The following is a 20,609-nucleotide window of genomic DNA, read 5'->3' on the forward strand; positions in this document are numbered from 1 at the left end:
TGGTTGAAATGAAACCACTCGGTAGGGGTATCCATTACATTTCTGTTCATTTTTAAGTTTCAGGATATCGGAAGAAAAGTTGAAATGCTTACAGTATGTAAGAAAAAGAAATATCAAATTTAGCCGGTCCCCAGGAGCACTCTGCACTCTGGTTTTTTTGGGGGGAAGGCAAAAATGTGACACATGAGGGCTCGATCTTCCTATAGGGTAAGGCGATCTCAAACCTACTTTCTCTACCCCTCCCATGGCAGGGCAGGACTAAACATATCTCTCTGCACTTTATTTTGTCCCTTCTTCCCTCTGACCGGCGACACGGAGCCGCTTGGCCCAAGGAGCGGCAGTTGGCTCGCTTCTCTTCAGTGAGGAAGGAAAGACACATGGGAGCTGCTGAAATGGCACCTGAGTGGCAAAAGGGAAGCCCAAAGGAAACAACCCGACAAGGCTGCCTCCTTGAACAACCAGGCTTGTTTACAGCCCTCTTGGCAACCCAGCTTCCTTAGTCTCAGGGGAAAAGCAGGTGCCAGGCTGCAGGGTGACTCCTGACCTGGCACTCCTGCATTCCAAAGTTTCCTTTCCATCCTGCACTTCTTCCACTAGCTAAGATCCCAACGATGCCAATAGCAATCCCGGACAGAAAGTGAAGATCTAGCATCTTGAGAAAAGACTTTGTGATGAGGAGATTGTTTCTTTTCCCTTCCTCTACCCCCCGTAATCCGCCTGGATCTGTCATGCAGCAAAGAGATACGGTAGCTGGGCACTACCGTATAATAGCAGCAATAGCAATAAACAGATCCGGAGAGATTTCGGGTGGGGGTGGAGAACACTAGATTGGGAAGTTAAAAACTTAGAATGGGACACAATCAAGCTTGATTCAAAGGCTTTGGCTCCTGAGATCCGGAGAGATGGGGGGGGGAGTGGAGGAAGGAAAGGGAAGAGGAACAATCTCCTTTTTACAAAAGGTTTTCTCACAATGCTAGATTGGGAAGTTAAAAACCAAGAATGCGACACAATCAAGCTTGATTCAAAGGCTTTGGCTCCTGAGAATCCGGAGAGATTGGGGGGAGGGGGATCGGTGCGCTGCCACCCGGAAATGCTATTACAGCAATCTTTGCTGCCTGGAACCACCCAAGAAGGGACAGGTAAAGCAGGCACTGCAGAGATCGTGGTACCAGCATTTTGGATGGCAGTGCACCAATCTCAGGAGCCAAAGCCTTTGAATCAAGCTTGATTGTGTCCCATTCTAGGTTTTTAATTTCCCAATCTAGCATTCTGAGAAAAGATTTCATAAAAAGGAGATTGTTCCTAATCCCTTCCTCCACCCCCCCCCCTCCCAATCTCTCCGGATTCTTAGAAGCCAAAGCCTTTGAGTCAAGCTTGATTGTACCCCATTTCAGGTTTTTAACTTCCCAATTCAGCGTTCGGAGAAATCTAGCATCTTTGAGGCACTTTCATTTGCAGGAGGAGGAGGAGGGCAACTTAAAGCAGTGCCTCTTTAAACCAAAGCCTCTGAGTAACTGGGAAAGAAAGGGGTGCTTTTTGGGCAGCAGTTTTTAGCAGGTTCCAAGAGCGGCTTTCCTTCCCAGTTATTCAGAGGCTTTGGTATACTCTGCCCTCGCCCTCCTCTTCCTGCAAGCGAAAGGTGCCTCAGAGATTTGGTGGGCAGCTCAGAGGAGACAATGGCCACAATGACTTCACGCCTCAGTAATGTGAGGAGCCGCTGCCACCGCCAAAGCTCTCCCGGGAGCCCAGCCAAGCAGAAGTTCTGAAAGCGAAACCTCTCTCCTTTCCAGCCATCATGATCTCTGCAGCGCCCGCTTCACCTGTCCCTTTTTCAGATGACCCAGGTGGCTACATTCGGAGTATAAGATGCACCCAGATTTTCACTCTCTTTTTTGGAGTAAAAAGGTGCATTTTATACTCCGAAAAATACAGTAATTCCAATAAAGCAAGAACAAGAACATAGCTCAGACCCCATTTTCTTCATTCTTGTACTTTCAACTAGTTTTAGCCACATCTTTGTTTACTATTGAAAAAAACCTCACAATTCACTGTTAATAATTTCTACTCTACAGTAATCTCTAGAGGTTTCAATGCTTGTAATTTGCTTGTCAGACAAGCCACAATAATATTAAAACAATTTATAAAAGCATACTTGAAAAAAGTTTAGTAATATACCTGAGCATTTCACATTGAACTATTTATCGCTTCACTGGCAAGGGCAGCTTGGCACATCTATTCCAGGCAATTTTTGTAATGGGCAGATGTCTTTCTATAACAAGCTTTTCTTGAAGGACTAGATTGAATTATTATGATGGTCTTATGACACATCTAAGCAGAAATTAATTGAACCCCCACGGAAGACTGGATCTTTGTTTTGTATTAAATCTAGCACTTAGAACTTAGCTGAGTGGATCAAATTCTTAATAAATCAACCAAAATAAAAAATTCTTCCCTTCCCCATCACCCAAGGCTAAACACCAGAAGTAGATAGAATGATAGTATCTAAACAAAAACCCACAGCTGAGAATGATTGACTCTGCCGTACATTTGGAGGTGGTACTATTTAAGAGGGCAGCATAACCAGAATATTGTGTATTACAGGAAGGTTGGCAATGCAACAGATTATGGTGGCCCTGAAACTCTAAATAATGTTCATTGATAAGCAGCAGAACCTTGAATTTATGCTCAGAAACAAAACAGGACCAGTTGATTTTCAGCTTCATAAAAATGCTCATCAATTTTAAACATTTTAAAAACTTTTAAGAAAAATCCATTCTAGTAGAGGCAAACATGGACAAAATTATGCTATCATAATTTTAATTCAGAGATGTTGAAGTTATATTCAGTGGTTGTATATACAGGTAATTCTTGAGTTACAACAGTTCGTTTAGCAACCGTTTGAAGTTACAATTCAACCTCCTTCCAGTAGTTATGACACAGTCCCAAAATTAAGAATGTTGCAGCACCAATGTTACTGCCAGTTCAGTGCAGACAAAAAGTTTGTGTTTTTATAACATTTTGAATCTTTTCTTTGAAGATCAGATCAAATTATTGTGGTGTTCTTATAACACATCTAAGCAAGAGTTAGTTTAAACCTATGGAAGATTAGATATTTATTTGGGTTAAATCTAACCCTCGGGGCTTAGCTGAGCGGCTCAAATTCTTAATAAATCAAACCAAATATATTGTACCAATTCCATTCAAGATAGAAAGACATAAAATACTAGGGGAATAATCACATCCTAAAGGTCCCCTGGAAAATTAGTTTTCACTTAGTTTTCAAAGTCATTACTAAGGGAACTTGCTTTTAATTAATATGTATTTCATTTAATTAAATTTAAATTACATAAAGATGCTTGTGTGTTGAGTTGGATTTCCAAAAACTTCAGAGATACACAACAATGTTTTCATGCCAACAGTCCATAAATGGTTTGCCATTATGCTTTGTTTTTTAAAATAACTTTTCAGTCTAAGCTAGATCTCTGCCATGTCCCATCCATATATCAACCAAGGCAATCCTGATTAAGTTTCTTATTTCAGGATGTTACACAAAAACTTCAGACAAGTTCAATCTGATGTTAACACTTGTTGAAACAATTCAAATTTAATTTAAACAAAATCAAAATTATGTTCTACCCCTGCCTACTTAGTTGTCCTGGACCAGCTACTTATTGAATAAAACTCCTAGAAGAATAGAGCATCCCTTTTCTATATGAACAGGAATTAAAATGCTGATGGAGATTTTGAGACCTCCATATCAATTTTTACTAAAGTGAATACTCTATTAATATACAACATTAAACCTTGAAGGTTATCTATTAATTAATCAATCTCAAAAATTCCCATTTTTTAATAATAAAATTATTTGTGTTATTATAAATTAGTCCTACTAAGCTGTTTTACTATTTTACTCCAAAACCAAGTGTTTAAATGAGACTAGCTGACGTGATTTCCCACCAAGCATATTTTTCAATACTATTTTAATTATATGTTCAGTAGGAAAACAAAGCCAATAGGAAAACAAGACAGAGATATATTAGTGCATTAGCTGCCTAGAAGTAAAACAGAAAATCATCTGGACTGCAAAAACACTTTATGTAAGTTGTGATCACAGATGAATTGCAGTTTTAGCACCAACTGTATTTATTTAGTAGCATGATTCAATAAATGTAAGTTTCAGAGCTTTGTTTATAAAGTAAAATACATATTGCACAGGCACATTTGGATTCCTCTGTCTCCAAATAGCTGAAGGGTACAGTAGGTAAAAAACACAGTACACATTTCCTTGTGGATAATAACCTCCTCTTTTAATTCTGTGACAAGGCAAAAATTGTTCTTATTCACTCATAGTCCTTTCAACCCAGCAATGCTCATTTACACCATTCTCACACCTGAACCATTCTCACATCATTCTCACACCTGAACCTGAATTAAGGCAATTCTCTTATGCATAGGATAAATTGTATTTTCTGTTTAATGGGAAGGTAATTTTTTGAAATGAATTCTTGAATAACCTGAAAAGATGGTTTAATACACCATTAGGAATTCTTCAGTAATAACACAACAATTTTCCAAGAAAAAAAGACTAATTTGTTTTTTTCAGCCTCAGGAATAGTTATCAATAGCGCTTGCTTTCAATTACAATATGGTCTAATTTATGCTGCTTCTATTATTCAAAGCATCAATATATTATACTGAAGAACAGATTCTACTTTTCTTACCATTTCATTACTGAGAAATCAGTCTTTATAAGGAAAATGCCTACTTTCACTTAGGTTTGTATCAAGAACCTGATTATGGTTACTGAATGGATTGCCTTTGTGTATCATTTCTCATAAAAAATATGATGTGAATTGAAAGCACCAACATGGTGATCTAACAGCATGAAGAGGCCATCTGATGTTTTCCAGATGTTTTGCACTTCAAATCAAATGACATGTTCACTGGAAATTGCTCTACAATAAATTGGGCAAGTGACAGAGCCAAAGTTGACAGCATTACTAGATTTTGTTTTTCACCATTTTGAGTCAGGAAACATGAAAACTCTACCATCAACTAGGATAATCTTAGTAAAGTTTCAACTATTGTCACCCTGTCCTGAAAAACATAAAATCTCAGCTGCATCTGCTCTATAACTACAAAACCCTTAAAAACTATTAACTTCCAAAAGATCATTGTCCAGCTCCATAAATAAGCAAGAATTAAAAGATTAAATTATCCATACTAATTTTTATTTAAAATTAAATAATTATAATTGAGGAACAGCTTTGATACTAAATAAAGTTATAGACTTTGGTCCACAATATTTTATATTGTGAATTGCAGATCTTCTCTACATAATTCTCTGCTGCAGGGGTGGGGTTCAAGTTTTTTCACTACCGGTTCTGTGGGTATGGCTAGGTGGGGTATTTGTGACTGAGTGTGTGTGGCCATCATGACATCACTCATGCACACTCAGTCACATGGCCTGCTACCTAGCCACGCCCACAGAACTGTGAAAATGTATGTTTTGCCAGCTGGGAGGATTGGAAAGAAGCCTTGCTTTCCCTACTGCTGTGGCTCTTGGAGAAAGGAAGCAGAGATACTGGCCCAGTGCTCTCTTCCCTTACCACTCACTGCCGCTTGCCCCCTTGCCGCTTTCTTGGCCAGCCACCCAGCTAAGCAGGTGGGGCCTGGGCTGCAGCCAGCGGGGAGGGTGCAGTAAAGGAAGTGAGCCCCAAGCCATGGACGGCCAGCCTCCCCCACTGCTGCAACCTCACCCTTCCATGCAGGGCATCTAGTTCAACCCCCTCTCTTCCGCCACTGCTTCTATAGCACCGAGTGATCCATGCCCCCCATACACACACACACCGCTTGCCACGGCAAGGCAAGCGTGGCCGGGGAGAAACCAGGGGGAGGGGAAGGCCGAGCTTCTGCTAGGGAGATAGGAAAGTGAGCCAGGTCGCCTTAGCAAGTGCCACTCTTCCTCCCAGCTGCCTCTCGAGATTGGCTGGGTTGGATCCATGACTGCTGTCTCCTGTGCCACATCTCCTTCTCACGGCTGATGCCATGTTTTGAAGGAATAAAAGCCTGAATGTAGAGAGAACCAGGGGAGGAAAAAGCAGGTTTTGAGCGGGCGGGCGCCCTACATACCTGCATTTTTCCCTTCTCCTCAATGCAACCATCCCCTCACCTCTGCTCGCCCATCCATGGCCAGCTGCACTCCGGCCTGCCTGCTCCCTCTGCAGAAGTGAGAAAGCGGCATGGATGGTTTGGCTTAATGACCCATGTTGTCTTGGAAGGGGGAGAAAGGAGGTGGAAGCGTCGAGTGGGAAGACGTCTCCCTTGGCTGCCTTCAGCTGCCTCTTCCCTTTAGGCTCGCCAGGTCTAGGTCTTCGTTTTCCCTACCAGAGAAATCCGGAACTCGCTTTCTGTCTCCCTAGCAGAAGCTCGGCCGTCTCCTCTCCCCCCCTGATTTCTCGCCGGCCGTGCTTGCCTCGTGCCGTGCCAAGCTGTGTGTGTGTGTGTGTGTGTGTAGGGGGCACAGATTTTTTGGTGCTGTAGAAGCAATGGCGGTGGGTGAGGGCATGCGCGTGGAGAAATGGGAGGTGCCCCACTGGCAGAGCTCTGCATGGAAGGCAAGAGTGGAGTGGCAGGGGAGGCTGGCCATCCCCGTAGCCAGTTCTCGGAGGAAGGAGGCAGGGATGCTGACCTGGTGCTCGCTTCCCTTACCTTTTGCCACCACCGAAGCATTGGATGCCAGGCTGGTCCCTCCCACCCACTGCTTTCCTTGCCAGCCACCCAGTTGACCAGGCAGGGCCAGGTTGCAGTTGGCGGGGAGGGGGAGGCTAGGCTAGCACAAATTCTGCTTACCTGTGTGCAAGCAGGAGGAGGCAGTTCTGTGGATCCACATGGCAAAAGCGAGGCAGGGCGAGCATCGGAGTGGGTGGGGGCATGGCCAGCCAGTGCAAAAAAATTGCTCTGTGCATGTGCAGGAACAAAACCCAAAAACCCAAGCAAAAGTCGCTGGGAGAACCACTTTGGGGGCGTGGCAGGCTTGGGTCACTGCCGGTTCCAGTGACCCAGGCCACCAACTTACTACCTATTCAGCCAAACCAGTCCGAACTGGTAGAAACCCACCTCTGATTTGCTGGAAAATGTAACTCCCCAAGAAAAAGATTTATTAAAAAGGCTGCCCTCAGAACAATGGAATGTGAAGAATCCTGATTACAGTAATTCTGCTGATCATCGGATTCATATATAGAATAGAGATAATCTGACCTATGACATAACTGCTCATTAGCACTTTTTACTTACACATAAAAGTTTGAACTTGTTGATTTTCTTTGGAGGTCAAAGAAATGAACTCTTATTCATTCTGAGGTTGTAGCCAAATTCTTTGGAGAACTGAGATGAATTACTTGTTGATTACATTCTGCTCTTGCTGCCTGGCAAAACTAGTTACTTTGGTGAAAGTTTTAAACCTTTCCTTTAAAGAGGAGTTATTTCTTTTAAAATAAACACGATATTAACATCATTTGATGCCTTAGCTTAATAGAGGGGTGTCAAACTCATGGCGGCATCGCGTGACGTATCGGGGCTTTCATCCCCTTCGCTAAACCAGGCATGGCCAGTGTGTAACGCATCCGGCCCACAGGTTTGACAGCCCTGCCTAATACAATAATTAGTGGTAGTTTTCTGTCTATTCACCATGCATATAGAAAAGTTTTATTTAGACTGAAGTGGGAAAATTGGGCATAAGCTGACATATAATTAATTGCCTCTTTTTATGTATGTAGTATATACATCAGTGGTGGGTTGCAAATTTTTTTACTACTTGTTCAGTCGCAATCCCATGCATACTCGTGTGTGCGACACTTCCATGTATATGCAGAAATCTGCACATGGGCAGGAGCATCTAGGTGGGTGGGCAGAGCCTCCCGCCGCCACTATTACCAATGTGTCCAATCCAGGCCGAACCAGGAATAACCCACCTCTGATATAAATGTAGGTACTGCAGCAGAGGTACATAATATAATGCCTCATTGATGCTTAGGACCAATTGTTACCAATATTCAGCAGCAAGGAATTTTAAATTTTTAAGCCTCATGAATCCATCAGCTAGTGGCAGACTCTAGTCTTTAAAGAACAAAATAAACCAACTTTTGCTCATTATAGCACTATGTTGCATTTTCATTTCCCCATCTAAATGGAACGTGTGTTGATAAAATTTGAAGCAACTATATATCTCATTTAAAATAAAATAAAATTGCACAACTGAGTTACTTTGTGAATTGAATTGTGAAGGTGATCTGCAGCTGTTTGCAGTTTTGAAGAACGAGGAAAGGGTGGGACTAGAAAATGCTTCCATATGCAATTAACTCTGAGATTTTAAGGCAAGAAGGAGATTTTTTTTTCTCCCACCACTGATTGCTATCCGTTCCTTCCAATTCTTGATTTCTAAAATGAGAAGTGCAACAGCTTAATTGCCTTGAAGTTATACTCTGACTGCAAAGTCTGCTCTTGATAGATGGATAGGAAGGGAAGAGAGAGAAAAAGAGCTATTTCCTTCTCAGTGGAACTAGTAATTTGCATCTGCTCAGGTTGGCTCTTTTTATTAATAACTCCAGGGGGCTTTCATGTTTGAAATTATCCCTAACAAAAATGGATAATTTATGAATGTCAATATGATCTGCCATAATCCTGCACATCCCAGGCTAACCTTCCATAACCTTGGAACTCTTTGCTGCTCATACTTTAACTTCCAGCATTATCCACTAATGTCATGGGGGCAAGGAGAATTTTGTGAAGTGAAGTTAAATATCTTCATCATTGGCAATGGTTGTTTAGACAAATAGGCAGATTACATTGATCTGATTTGCAATTTTTATTCATCTTCAATGTTGCAAGCCAATTTTCAATTTTAACATTACGTGAAACATTTATCCATGTAGTATAAACTAAAATATTTTAATAAATGCCTATTCCTCACATCATAATTCAGAATGAATCTTTCAGTATACGTATTTTACCCATACATTTTAAAAAAATAAACAACTCCTGGAAAATACGTCTTCAGGAATTTATAATCTAAAGGAGAACATACAGAAAACTTCATGGGAAAATAGGGCAGCAGGATCAATATTTCGGCACAACTCAGGTGATAAACACTGTACATCTTTTTGGAAGTGGCACCCACTATTTGAACCCATTGCCCCTCCTCTGTGGATATGCCTAAATATCTAAATAAAAATGGCAGGAACTACAAAAAGCAGATTTGACCTCCGAAGATTAGAAACACAATTCTATTTCTTCCTTACATAACTTATTCTTTTAAGAGCAATTCTATATTCTACTCTATGTATATGTGAATGCATGCATATTTATTCATATTTTATCTTTGGAGGTGTGCCTGGAGTTTGGAAATCACTTGTCCTTGCTTTTGCTATGGCTGTAATATGGCTGTGAGTAACTGACAGACCCAAGATAATCCAGATGACTTTGTGCCTAAAATCGGACTATAACTCACAGTCTGCTGTTAACTAGCCAAGTGACATCAATGATTTCATGAAAACAGGCTCCATATATTGCCTACAACTATATGATTATCAAACAACAATACATTACTTTTGTTAAAGGGTTTTTGCATTTTCTATTTTTATTTTTTTGCAGAGAGGTTTTTAAATCAAGATTATCAATGTGTCATAAATCCTTAATATTAAAATAGTACACATAGAAGAATTGAAATATACATTATTTTGGTATAATAAGAAATAGTTTATGATATATCTTAATCCTGTTTTCACTGAATTAACTAATGTTTAAAGTAGCTCGGCTTTCCAGTGTTTTGATGTGACGTTGAATTCTGTTTATATAAATGAAAGCAGAATTTCACAATTCGTTTCCTTTCTTTTCAAAAGAGGAAGAGGAAAGTTGTGAGAGCTTTCAAGCCCAAAATTTTCTATTGGATATTCAGGAAGCACAGAATCTTGAGTGAAGAGGTTATATATGAACAACATCATAATCCAGAATTTGTTTGTTCTTATCTACATTTATGGATCATGGTGAGGCACAATTTCCTATCATTGTATATCTAATGTTAGGAAACATTTGGCCTGCATGCCAAACTGAACATATACAAAACTAGTTTTCTAATTCAGATTAGAAAATAATTGCAAATGATAATATTGCCCAGTCTTAATTTGCCAAATGAGACAGGAAATTAAATTGGTAAATTTAAAATATAACCCGTTTTCTGAAAGATGGTAGAGCTACTTGTTAATATGTTAAAATGTGGTGCGTGTGTGTGTGCGTGTGTGTGTGTGTGTGTGTGTGTGTGTGTGTGTAGACAGATAGATAGATAGATAGATGATAGATAGATAGATAGATAGATAGATAGATAGATAGATAGATAGATATAGATATATAATATTATGACTTATTACATAACAATGTCTTCATATGTTTTCCAATTTCTTATTAATATTCATCAATGGGTTGAATATAAGAATAACAATAAACTGATTAAAAATAAGAACATAACACAGGTACCAAAATGACTCATTGGAGCATCTTGAAACATTTTAAAACATGATTTTACATTTTTGGGAATAAAACAGTAATAAATTATATGCTGCCTAGTTTCTAGCAGCAATCTCAATCTGTGGATTGACAACTATTTAAAAGAAGAATGTATGTAGCTCAGAGCTGAACACTGGACTTCTTGTGCTCTCAGAGGCTGATTGTTTGCTTGCAGATGTTTCATTACCCAACTAGGTAACATCATCGGTGCCAGAATTGTACTGTTGCAGCATTTTCACTGTCATATGATCAAAATTCAGGCACTTGACAACTGGCATGTATTTACAACAGTTGCAGCATCCTACTGTATTGATCTGTAACTTTCCCAACTGGTTTGTGACAAGCAAAGTCAATGAAGGAAGATTTGCTTAACACCTACATGGTTTACTTGACAATGAGGTGCAAGTCATTTAACAAACACCTTGTTAGCAGTATTCATTCTGGTCCCAAATCTGGTTCTAAGTTGACTACTCTAGATGGTTTTAGGTCTAGCATTTACAGATAACTTGTTAAAATACAATGCAAAGTTTTGTGTATTGCAAATGGAATCAGAAATTAGTTCATGGAATTGTGTGAATTAACCAAACCATCATGGTGATAGGAAATTAATTTAGGTGCTACAGAGCAGCAATTGTAATGACGAACAAATTATAATTGTGTTTTCTTGAAACTTTAAAACAAACCATCACATTTCATTAAGCAAACGTAATGTAATTCCTATTCTTTATAAGATTCTAATAATGACTGGAAACAAAAATAAGAAAGGAAAAGTAACCATTACAATGAAGCCAGGGAATGGAGAAGAGATACCAGAAATTTGAAATGGTTATCTTTTCATAGCATTTCCAAATAATATTGCATTGTGTTGCATTATTCCAAGGAGTTGATTCTTGTGAATCTCATTTCATAGAAACATTAAATATGAGAAAGGAGAGCAGCTGAAATTAATTATGTCTTTGCAGAACTACTGATGAGCTTAAATCTATAGGATAAATACTTGTTATTATAAAAATACATTTTTATTATGCACAAGAGCATAATGGACATACACTTTTCTACTTCAAGTTCAATTTGTTCTGGAATTACTAAGACATGACAGTTGACATCCATGGAGGTACAATAAGCATAATGGAAATCATTAAAATATTTGTGAGATTCTTTATTTTGGAGTTAAGCCTTTAAAAAAGGATAAAACACCAGAACAAAGTGGATAGAATAATAAGAGAGTAAACGCTTGTTGGTGCACAGAAATTATTGTACATCTTAGAGTTTTTTGTAAGTTGCAAACATTAATGTGTCCTTTCTGACTCACTGGGCATATAGAAAGAATATAGAATTCACAAAATGCATTAAGAGTTTGGTTTATCTCTATATATCTTTTCTCTATATATCTTTTTTTATATTTGTTTGCACAGAGTTTGTTTGGCATAGGAATGAACTAACTTAATCAGATGGGATGAGAACATTGTTGTAATGAAAAGCTATACCCTTGGAGTTGCATTACCTACTGTCTATGCACCCTTAAGATAGTATCTGATTGGGTCAGATCCCCGCTCTGGTATATAATGTTTTGAAATGCCTGTTCTTGCTGGCTGATAAACAGCTTTCTTTTATGGAAAGCTGTGAGGGGTTGATAATGAGGTTTTATATCATTGCTCACTGTACAGCTATCTGAAGTCAACAACATCAAGAAAGAATAGCCCACTACCTCAATTTGCGTAGTATTATCATGCGTGTCATCAGGAAGTAGATCTGTAAAACCTCCATGTTCTGAGGAGTCCTGTCCTATGCTGGCTCTGTTGGTGTCCACTGATCTGAGCAATTCCGAATGTCGTTTCCATCTGTGGCTATATCTGTAGGAGTCCATGTGCACTTTTTCCTCCACTCGAGGGAAGCTCTGAACCATTTCATAAAATGCACCTATCAGATAAAGAGATAAGATAGGATTCTTAATGAAGATAAAAAGAAGTCAAAGATATTTTGTTTTTCTTATTTACATGTGGGAACCTGGAATCCTGCTAAGGGTTTCCGAAAGCAACTCATGGTGTTTTCCAGAATATGCTACTCCAGGGCTGTCAAATTTGTGGCCTGTAGGCTGGATGAGTCATGCCCTGGCCATGCCAATGACCGGTTTAGCGAAGGGGGGAAAAGTCGCGATACATCACGTGACGCCGCTATGACAATGCGAATTTGACACCTTGTGCTACTCCATTCATCTTCCTTCTCTAGTTTTCCAATCCCTTCCTATTCATCCTGTCTTTCGTATTTCACAATCACTAGCATTCATTTTCCTGTCTGTGAGAGGTATCCAGTGAATGAGAATGTGCTGCACTTCAGATTTGAAGCTGAATAGATGATCTGAAGTGGAGATGAGTCAGTATATCCACAAAGAAGCTAAAGAAAATATACAGTGGAGCTTTGGGAGTGGACACAATATTGGCACCTCCTTAACTGAAATATATCTTTTCCTGGGATCATGCAGCCTTTCTCCAACTCTTCCAAAAGGCTCAGCTGGTTTAAGAAGGTTCACCAGTCACCCTCTGCTCAGATTCAAAATACAACACCCCCAACTCGCTCAGTTTTGAATAATGGCATAGTGGCTATATTAATCTAATATAGCCCGTGGTTCATATTCGAACAGCTGATACAATTCTAGTAGAATTCTTGATTCTTAGAATAAGAATGGCAGCCTTTTGGGCTTGTGGACCTTAAAGACCGATGAATAAATAACACTGTAATATCACAATTGTGGGAGGAGCCAACATTTTCATTTTTCTTTCTTTCTAAAGATTGTGAAGAAGTTAACCAGCAGTCTTGAAAAATCTGAAGGAACTTTTTTGTCCCTTATATCATTCACGAATTGGAACCAATCTACTTAGGATGCGAACAATTTAGGATTTTAAAAGGGTTCCATTAATGAATTAAAAGTTGGAAAGGCTTACTGCATCCATTCTGATCCCACCTACTCCCACTCCCTACCCAAGAACAAATAGTCCAAAATTTCAGAATAGCTATATCTGAATGGAATTTGAGGTGTAGATTATAACTTATCTTCTCCAACTCAGAACTAACCAAACTGACAGACAATGGTTTCAGAGAATATAATCGTGTCTAGCCATGTATGACTATATTTTTCTGTAGATCTTTTCTGATAACCAACCATAAAGTGTTACAACATAACCTGTGTTTCCTCTCTGTTGAGCCTGTTAATAGCCCTAACACAGCTGAACACCATAGTGCATATACTTATGCTATTTACTACAAAACTACACATTTTGGTCACATACATTTTTTCTTCTTTATGTTCTTTAATTTGATGCATTTCTAGAGAAGACAGATTTACCACTGTTATTTCTGAACTTTATCATATCCCAGCTCAAATATAAATGAACTTGGTCATAGTCATCCCAAAGTGAGCTCAATTTTCTCCATAACTATGTGATTTTGACTGGTGTAATAGATGGACGTGTGTAAGAATCAATGAACAATATTTCATCATAGATCTTGTCTGCTATTATATTTTGTGACAATTAAACTTAATAGTGAATAAACAAACTTTTAGAGCATTCCCTGTCAGAAATATTTAATCAAAACAAGCAAAGCAAAGCTAAACTAAAAGAAATATTCAACAATTATCGCAGATAAGACTACAAGGACTGAATGCATTACTGGAAGTTCCATAATCTGGGTGTATAAGATAATATATCAGCAAATCCACTGAGCATTCAATGCTCAAAATAATGTGTTATTTGCATTAAATTCTTTTAAAAATATTTTTCACCTGATAATACTTAACTGCAGGAAATGAAAATATTTAATTGTAAGAAAACTTAGTACAGAATGATTTGGACTAGAATGCAGCAAAAGTACAGGTGCCTTTATATACAAATAAACTTCACAACTTGTAAGAAGAAAAGACCCCTCCCCGAAGTACAAATTCTGTACTTCTCTTTGCTTTCTTTCTTTGAAGAAAATGCAGCAAATGACCTTTCCTGTTGGAAAGACCTTAGGTTTGTAGGGAAATTAACAAAGGGCCTGACAGAGTTAATAGAGAATATCTTCAAACCCAGCATTCAATTAGCACAGCAATGTCATTCAACTTCCTTGGAAACAGCAAAGAAGCCATTAACAAATAATTCAGTCATAAGGGAAATACACCGACTAATTAGAACTTCCCTAGCACCTTATATGGGCTGAGCCAGTGCTTTTATAACACTGCAAGCATTAGGTCAAACATGTACATCTTCAGTGTCTTCCCATCACATGAGGAAATACATCATGAAGTTGTTACGGCAAATATATCAGGGCAGTGTCTTGAGAAGAAGAAAGATTAGAAACAAGGGGGTACATAATGAATATGTAATTAAGCTTGCTTTTTTGCTCTAATGATTTTAGCAGCTGTTCTTGAGAGGTTTGTATGAAATTGGGAAAGAAAGTGATTAGGTGGCAATTTTATTCACCGCTTAGGTTGAATTTGAATTGAGGCTGAAGCCTTTCATTACACAAAGAGAAAGAGAATGAGTGAAGAAGCAGTTCTGATCACTTCTTACTATTTTGAGACCAGTCAGATTAATGAATGAGTTGTTGCATGCATTCTGGACCACTTATGCTTGCTGTTGATCAGCCCAGCTCTTTGCAGTCAATGCAATCAATGAGAAGTACTATAGCAAGAATGCACGTATTATAATTCACTCAGTCCAGGAAGCCTTGAAAAGAATATTTTAACAGTGGGGCTGAGGTGAATGGAAAGAAACTGCTATTAAAAAAATATAATAGCTGTTGGCAAGGCCTTATTGAATCTCAAAGGCATTTGTACCAAGTCACTTCCTGCTAAAACTAAAATAGGAATAGAAAACACAGAGGGTCAAAGAAAGTGAAATAAACTTTAACTAGAAAAGAGATGATTAATTTGTTTTCCAGAGTCATTCTTCCCAAAGCAGGGGTTTCTTCCATTTAGTTACCATTATTGTGATTTTTTTTTAAAAAATGGTGTTTTCTTCCATGCTGCTTACTTTATCATGCTGTTTTTATAGTTTATGGCTTCAAATTACTTTTTTGTTACTCTGTACTGTATTTCCTGTACTGTATTTCTATTTTTAAATAAAAATATAATTTATTTTACATTATCCATTAAATAAATAATTATATATACATACACACACACATAAATACATAAATACACACATAAATACATACATACGTACGTACGTACATACATACGTCAATTTGAAATTTTTTATTCTCTATTTAAGGACTAATATGAGAGATAAAGAATTGACAAATCCTCACAACTGGGAATAAAGAATGGGATCTCTCTTAATTTGTTCAAGAACAATCTTGAGGTGGAAGGAGCAATTAATGACACAATATTATTTAGACGGTTTAAAGCAAAAATAAAATAAATGTAACTGTGTTTTTAGGTTTTAACTGTTGTGATACTGTCTCTTTGTTTATTTATTTTCTAGCCACCCATCTCAGTTAATGACTCTGAATGGTGAGTTTAGTTCACCCCTCAGAGTCAATTGGATTGAGATGGGTATTATAGAAACTGAATAAATAAAAATAAAATAAATGCTCATATATACAATAAGGAAATCAAATTGATAACGACTAGCTTAGCGAATAGTTTGATTAATTATCCGGCTCTGGTTTCTACCTTTCCAAAATACAACTGGAAAAGGTACACAAAAGGTAGCAAAAATGATCAGGATCTGGACCAGTAGTTGTGCAGGAAGAATATACAACTTTCAAGATTTTAAATTTAGGTTACAAAATGACATAAGGAATGAATGCAACAGATGTACCAGTTGATGCCAAGGTGCCAAGAAAATAATAAGGAAGTTCTTCACTATTCAAAATAATTGTGGTTTTTTTGGGGGGGGAGCGAGACAGAGTGAGACAGAGAGAGAAGGGATCAGAGAAAAAGAGAATATAGAACATGTGTGTTGATTAAATTTTAGATGTATTGGTCTGCTTCTTTTTATTACCTTCTAGAACATAGACTTGCTACAGTTTCATTTGAAGAACTCCATATAAATGACAATAAAAGCAAGGAGAGGGTGCTTACTATCAAGAATGATAATTCACTATCCAAGTGGAACTCATCTCACAAGAGTCAATAATTTCTTGCTGGTTTGCTCTTACATCGATAGAATTAATCACAAAAGGTATAAAAGGCAAACAGAGCATCACAGTGGAAAAAATAAAATCTACTCCAAATCAGCTATGCTTCCTGGATACATTCATGTACTTTTCTCAGCAATAATATGAAAACAGTTTGCATTGTTATAGGATGTTTTTCAATTTCATAATCTAGCCTATTGCCCTGGTATTCCTTAGTTGCTTTCCATTTAAGTCCTGTGCTAAGCAGGTGCGACTTCCTGTTGAGGCAGAAATGCTGAAAGCTGTATTTAGTTTTTAAAATCCAATAATCTGATAAGCAAGGTTACACAGATCATCCTTTGAAAATGTTTTGCTGCAAATAAGACAGGCAGCATTTTTTCAGAAGGTGAAAATTCTGACATCATTTAAAAATATTTACATAATTCTTTATAGTATCCTTTGGAATATCTTGCACTGTAGGGTAAGATTTGCCTCCGCTTTCCTAGCCTGCAGGAACCTGAATACCTGGCTCTGCCAGTTGGCTTAGGGCAGGGGTGTCCAAACTTGGCTGGCTGGGGAATTCTGTGAGTTGAAATCCACAAGTCTTAAAGTTCCCAAGTTTGGACACCCCTGGCTTAGGGACTAAATGGAGGACCTTCATGCTAGAAGTGGCTGCTAGACTGATGACACACTGCACCTTTTTCTCTCTCTCTCTCCCCACCCATATTTTATGATCATATTAATGTATTATCACTGTATTCTTTTTCATTGTTTATTTTATTGTTCTATTATTCTTCTTCATTTTTGTTTACACTGTTCTCATTTCCTCCTTTTTTGTTGAAACCTGCCTAGAGTAACCCCATGGTAAAGATAGGCAGCAAATAAATTTAACAAATATCTTGCTTTTATAACAGAATCTTTTCTATATGCATAATGCTTCGTTCTGCCACACAACAATCTACTGCTATACTGTTTTATTCCCAACAATATGTATTTCAATCCTTTAATACCTAATTCAATAATTTTACATTAATTTATACTTTTTAAATTGGTTGCGAGACCAGTTTGGTTTAGAGCAGGGATGTCAAAATCAAGGCTGGATCCAGGCCACAGGGTGCTTAGATCTGGCTCTTGGGCCTATACTGGAAACAGCAAAGGACAGGCCTGTGGTGTCTTTGCCAGTGAAAACGGAGCTCAGGAGGGCCATGTGAGGCCCTCCGGGGTTCTATTTTTGGCCACGATGGCTCCTGCAACTCTCCAACAAAAACGAAACTCAGGGAGTCCGTACACGGCTCTCCTAGGCTCCATTTTTGTCTGCAACAGTCTCCTGAAGCTCCGTGGTAATGAAAAATGGAGTCTGTGAGGGACGCATGTGGCTCTGCCGGACTCTATTTTCACTGGCAGAGGGCTGCAGTTTTTCCATTATGGCAAAAACAGAGCCATGATGAGTGATGTCGAGCTGGCGATGCCCATCCTGGCCATGTCCCCCTGGCTCTCTGAGGTCAAATACAGTCCTAATACAGCCCTCAATGAAATTGAGTTTGACACCCCTGGTGTAGTGGTTAAGGCACCACATAGAAACCAGAAGAACATGAGTTCCAGTCCTGCTTAAGCATAAAGCGAGCTAGGTGACCTTGGCCGAGTTACTCTTTCATAGCACTAGGAAGGAGACAATGACAAACCACTTCTGAAATTTTGCCAAGAAAACTACAGAGATTGTCCAGACAGTCACCAGACACCAACTGTGAACTGAAGGTGTAAAAAATGAAATATTGCATGGTATACTTTTTATCTTGGCAAATTTTCCAAATGCTGTCTTTATGGGAGGAGGCACAAGACAATGAAAAATAAATTATTACAGATTTTTATGTATCCAGTAGGTACTTGGCTTAAGTTCTATTTCTATAAAGATTGCTTTTTAAATTAAAGGACAATGCTTTGCTAGTGTGGGAAACATGATGACTACAAAGACATTGATAAAGCTGGTGGAGAAATAGAGGGATTTGACTTATTAATAAAAACTTGGCAATGTTAGCTATTAAATGCTTTTCTACTTCTTAAAATTGAAAAAGGAGCAGCAAAATCATGATATCAAATTTTGTAGGACTGTACTTAAACAGCTAGTATTTTTTACAGAAATCGTTGCTTCCTCTTGTTTAGCCTGATAGCTTCCAGAAAGCCACTGGTTTCCTGAATCAAGCTATACTGCACAATTGTCTGGAAAGCATGTTCCACTTTTAATAGGTTCCTTGGATGTTTTCAATGAGAGAAATATTGTTTCAATTATAATATCGGGTATGTAATTATTTTTTATCAACCTACTGTTTTCTAAGTCAATATTGTTTCCCAAAATAACAAAAATGGTTGCATTTTTATTCATGCACCTGTTCGTGTTATCTTTGCCACATCTCATACAATTACAATTCAAGTGATTTATAAGCACATTACTAAAATGTCTCAATACCAATATTTGTGTGTTTTTCTGTGTGTGTGTATGTATATATCACTTTTTTTAAAGAAATGAAGAAAGAAACACAAAACAATCTATTCAAATTGCATAAAAGGTATGCCTAGGTCAGTGTTTGTCAAACTTGAGAGTTTTTAAATGTGTCAACTTCAATTCCCAGAATTCTCCAGACAGCTAAAGCTTATAAGAGATATTACATTCTTAGTCTTGATCAACAGAAGCCCAATAATAGGAGCTACCGACAAAGGTCATAGCAAGACAACTGAAAATGCCCACATGAAGACCCCATCTACAAGGTGATACTCTGTAGGATCTTTACTCTTGTAAAACACTGATCTTAAAGACTGATCAGGACTTTAACAGTGAAGCAGTGGTAGGTTGCAGGCGGTACGCCCTGGTATGGGCATACCGGTGCTTGCCCGGAGCACCGGGTACTCTTCCGGTACGGTGCTCCTGAGGGCCCACCCTCCCACCTGAGCTCCTTACCAGTATTTGAGCTCTTTGGCGCTTCTGCGCAAGGAGTGCACGGCGCCTGCACGATGCTCCGCCGAGCAGCTGGAGCATCACAGAGGCATCACAAGAAGTAAGGACATATGAGTGCATTGTGCACATTCATGTGGTGGATGCTGGGCCCCCGTATCAGTTGCAACGGCATCCGGAACTCACCACTGCAGTGAAGGTTCCTGAGTCCACATCATTTAAGATCTTATGTGTCACAACTCTGAATCTGATTTAGTAGCTACCAGTAACAACCATTGTATCAGTAGAAAAAGAAAAAAGTACACAGACAGGTGGCTCACTCAGCTTCTGAGCAATTTTACACCAGCTCCAGCTGCTTGACCAAGGAGCAGTTATATTACTCAGAGCATATATAATACTAGATGAGATTTACTATTGATGGACATCTGTGGTTAGCTAAAGTTGCAAGAGTTCTCCCAGAATAGTTTGTGTGAACTGATCTTCTGAACTTTCCTGATCAGAATAAAAGAAACTGATGAAAACAAAGGACTCAGCAAAAGATGCAAAGTTATAGCCTATGCTAATTTTCTAAATAATGAATGCTTCTCAGATTACCCTGGATTAGCCACTGCATATAGAGAGAGATTTGTCTAATATTAGATCCTTTTTTTTTGGTAAACTAATTTTTCATCTTTCCTTTTTCTTTCTGTCCCCAGATAATTACTCTTTTTTGGGGGGGTTCATTACAATAGTCATACAAGTTCTTTTTTTCTTTCTTCTTCTCTCTTAACTCATTCTGCTAGAAGGAAAACAATCTCTCTTAGTATGGTTGTGATTGTGTGTTTGATATATGTAGACAGGGATAAATTAATTTTACAAATAGGATGCCTTAATATAGAAGTAATTAATTTAATAAGTACTTTTATATTAATATATTTTATACTAATATTGTTGTTTTGTCATATATATATATATTTTGTCTGTGTGTATGTATGTATGTATCGAATTATCCTAAAAATAT

At 38.3% G+C, this 20,609-nt stretch overlaps 1 protein-coding gene across 1 annotated transcript in view; it reads right to left on the reverse strand.

Moving 5' to 3' along the window:
- Positions 1 to 20,609, reverse strand: part of PLXDC2 (plexin domain containing 2) — a 289,186-nt gene that overhangs the window by 130,260 nt on the left and 138,317 nt on the right. Inside the window, exon 2 of the mRNA XM_081970903.1 lies at positions 12,269 to 12,480. Within this exon, the coding sequence (XP_081827029.1) occupies positions 12,269 to 12,480 (212 nt within the window). The remainder of the gene's footprint in view (positions 1 to 12,268; positions 12,481 to 20,609) is intronic.

This window comes from Natrix helvetica (genome assembly GCF_964273705.1).
Source record: "Natrix helvetica genome assembly, chromosome: Z".
NCBI lineage: Eukaryota > Metazoa > Chordata > Lepidosauria > Squamata > Natricidae > Natrix > Natrix helvetica.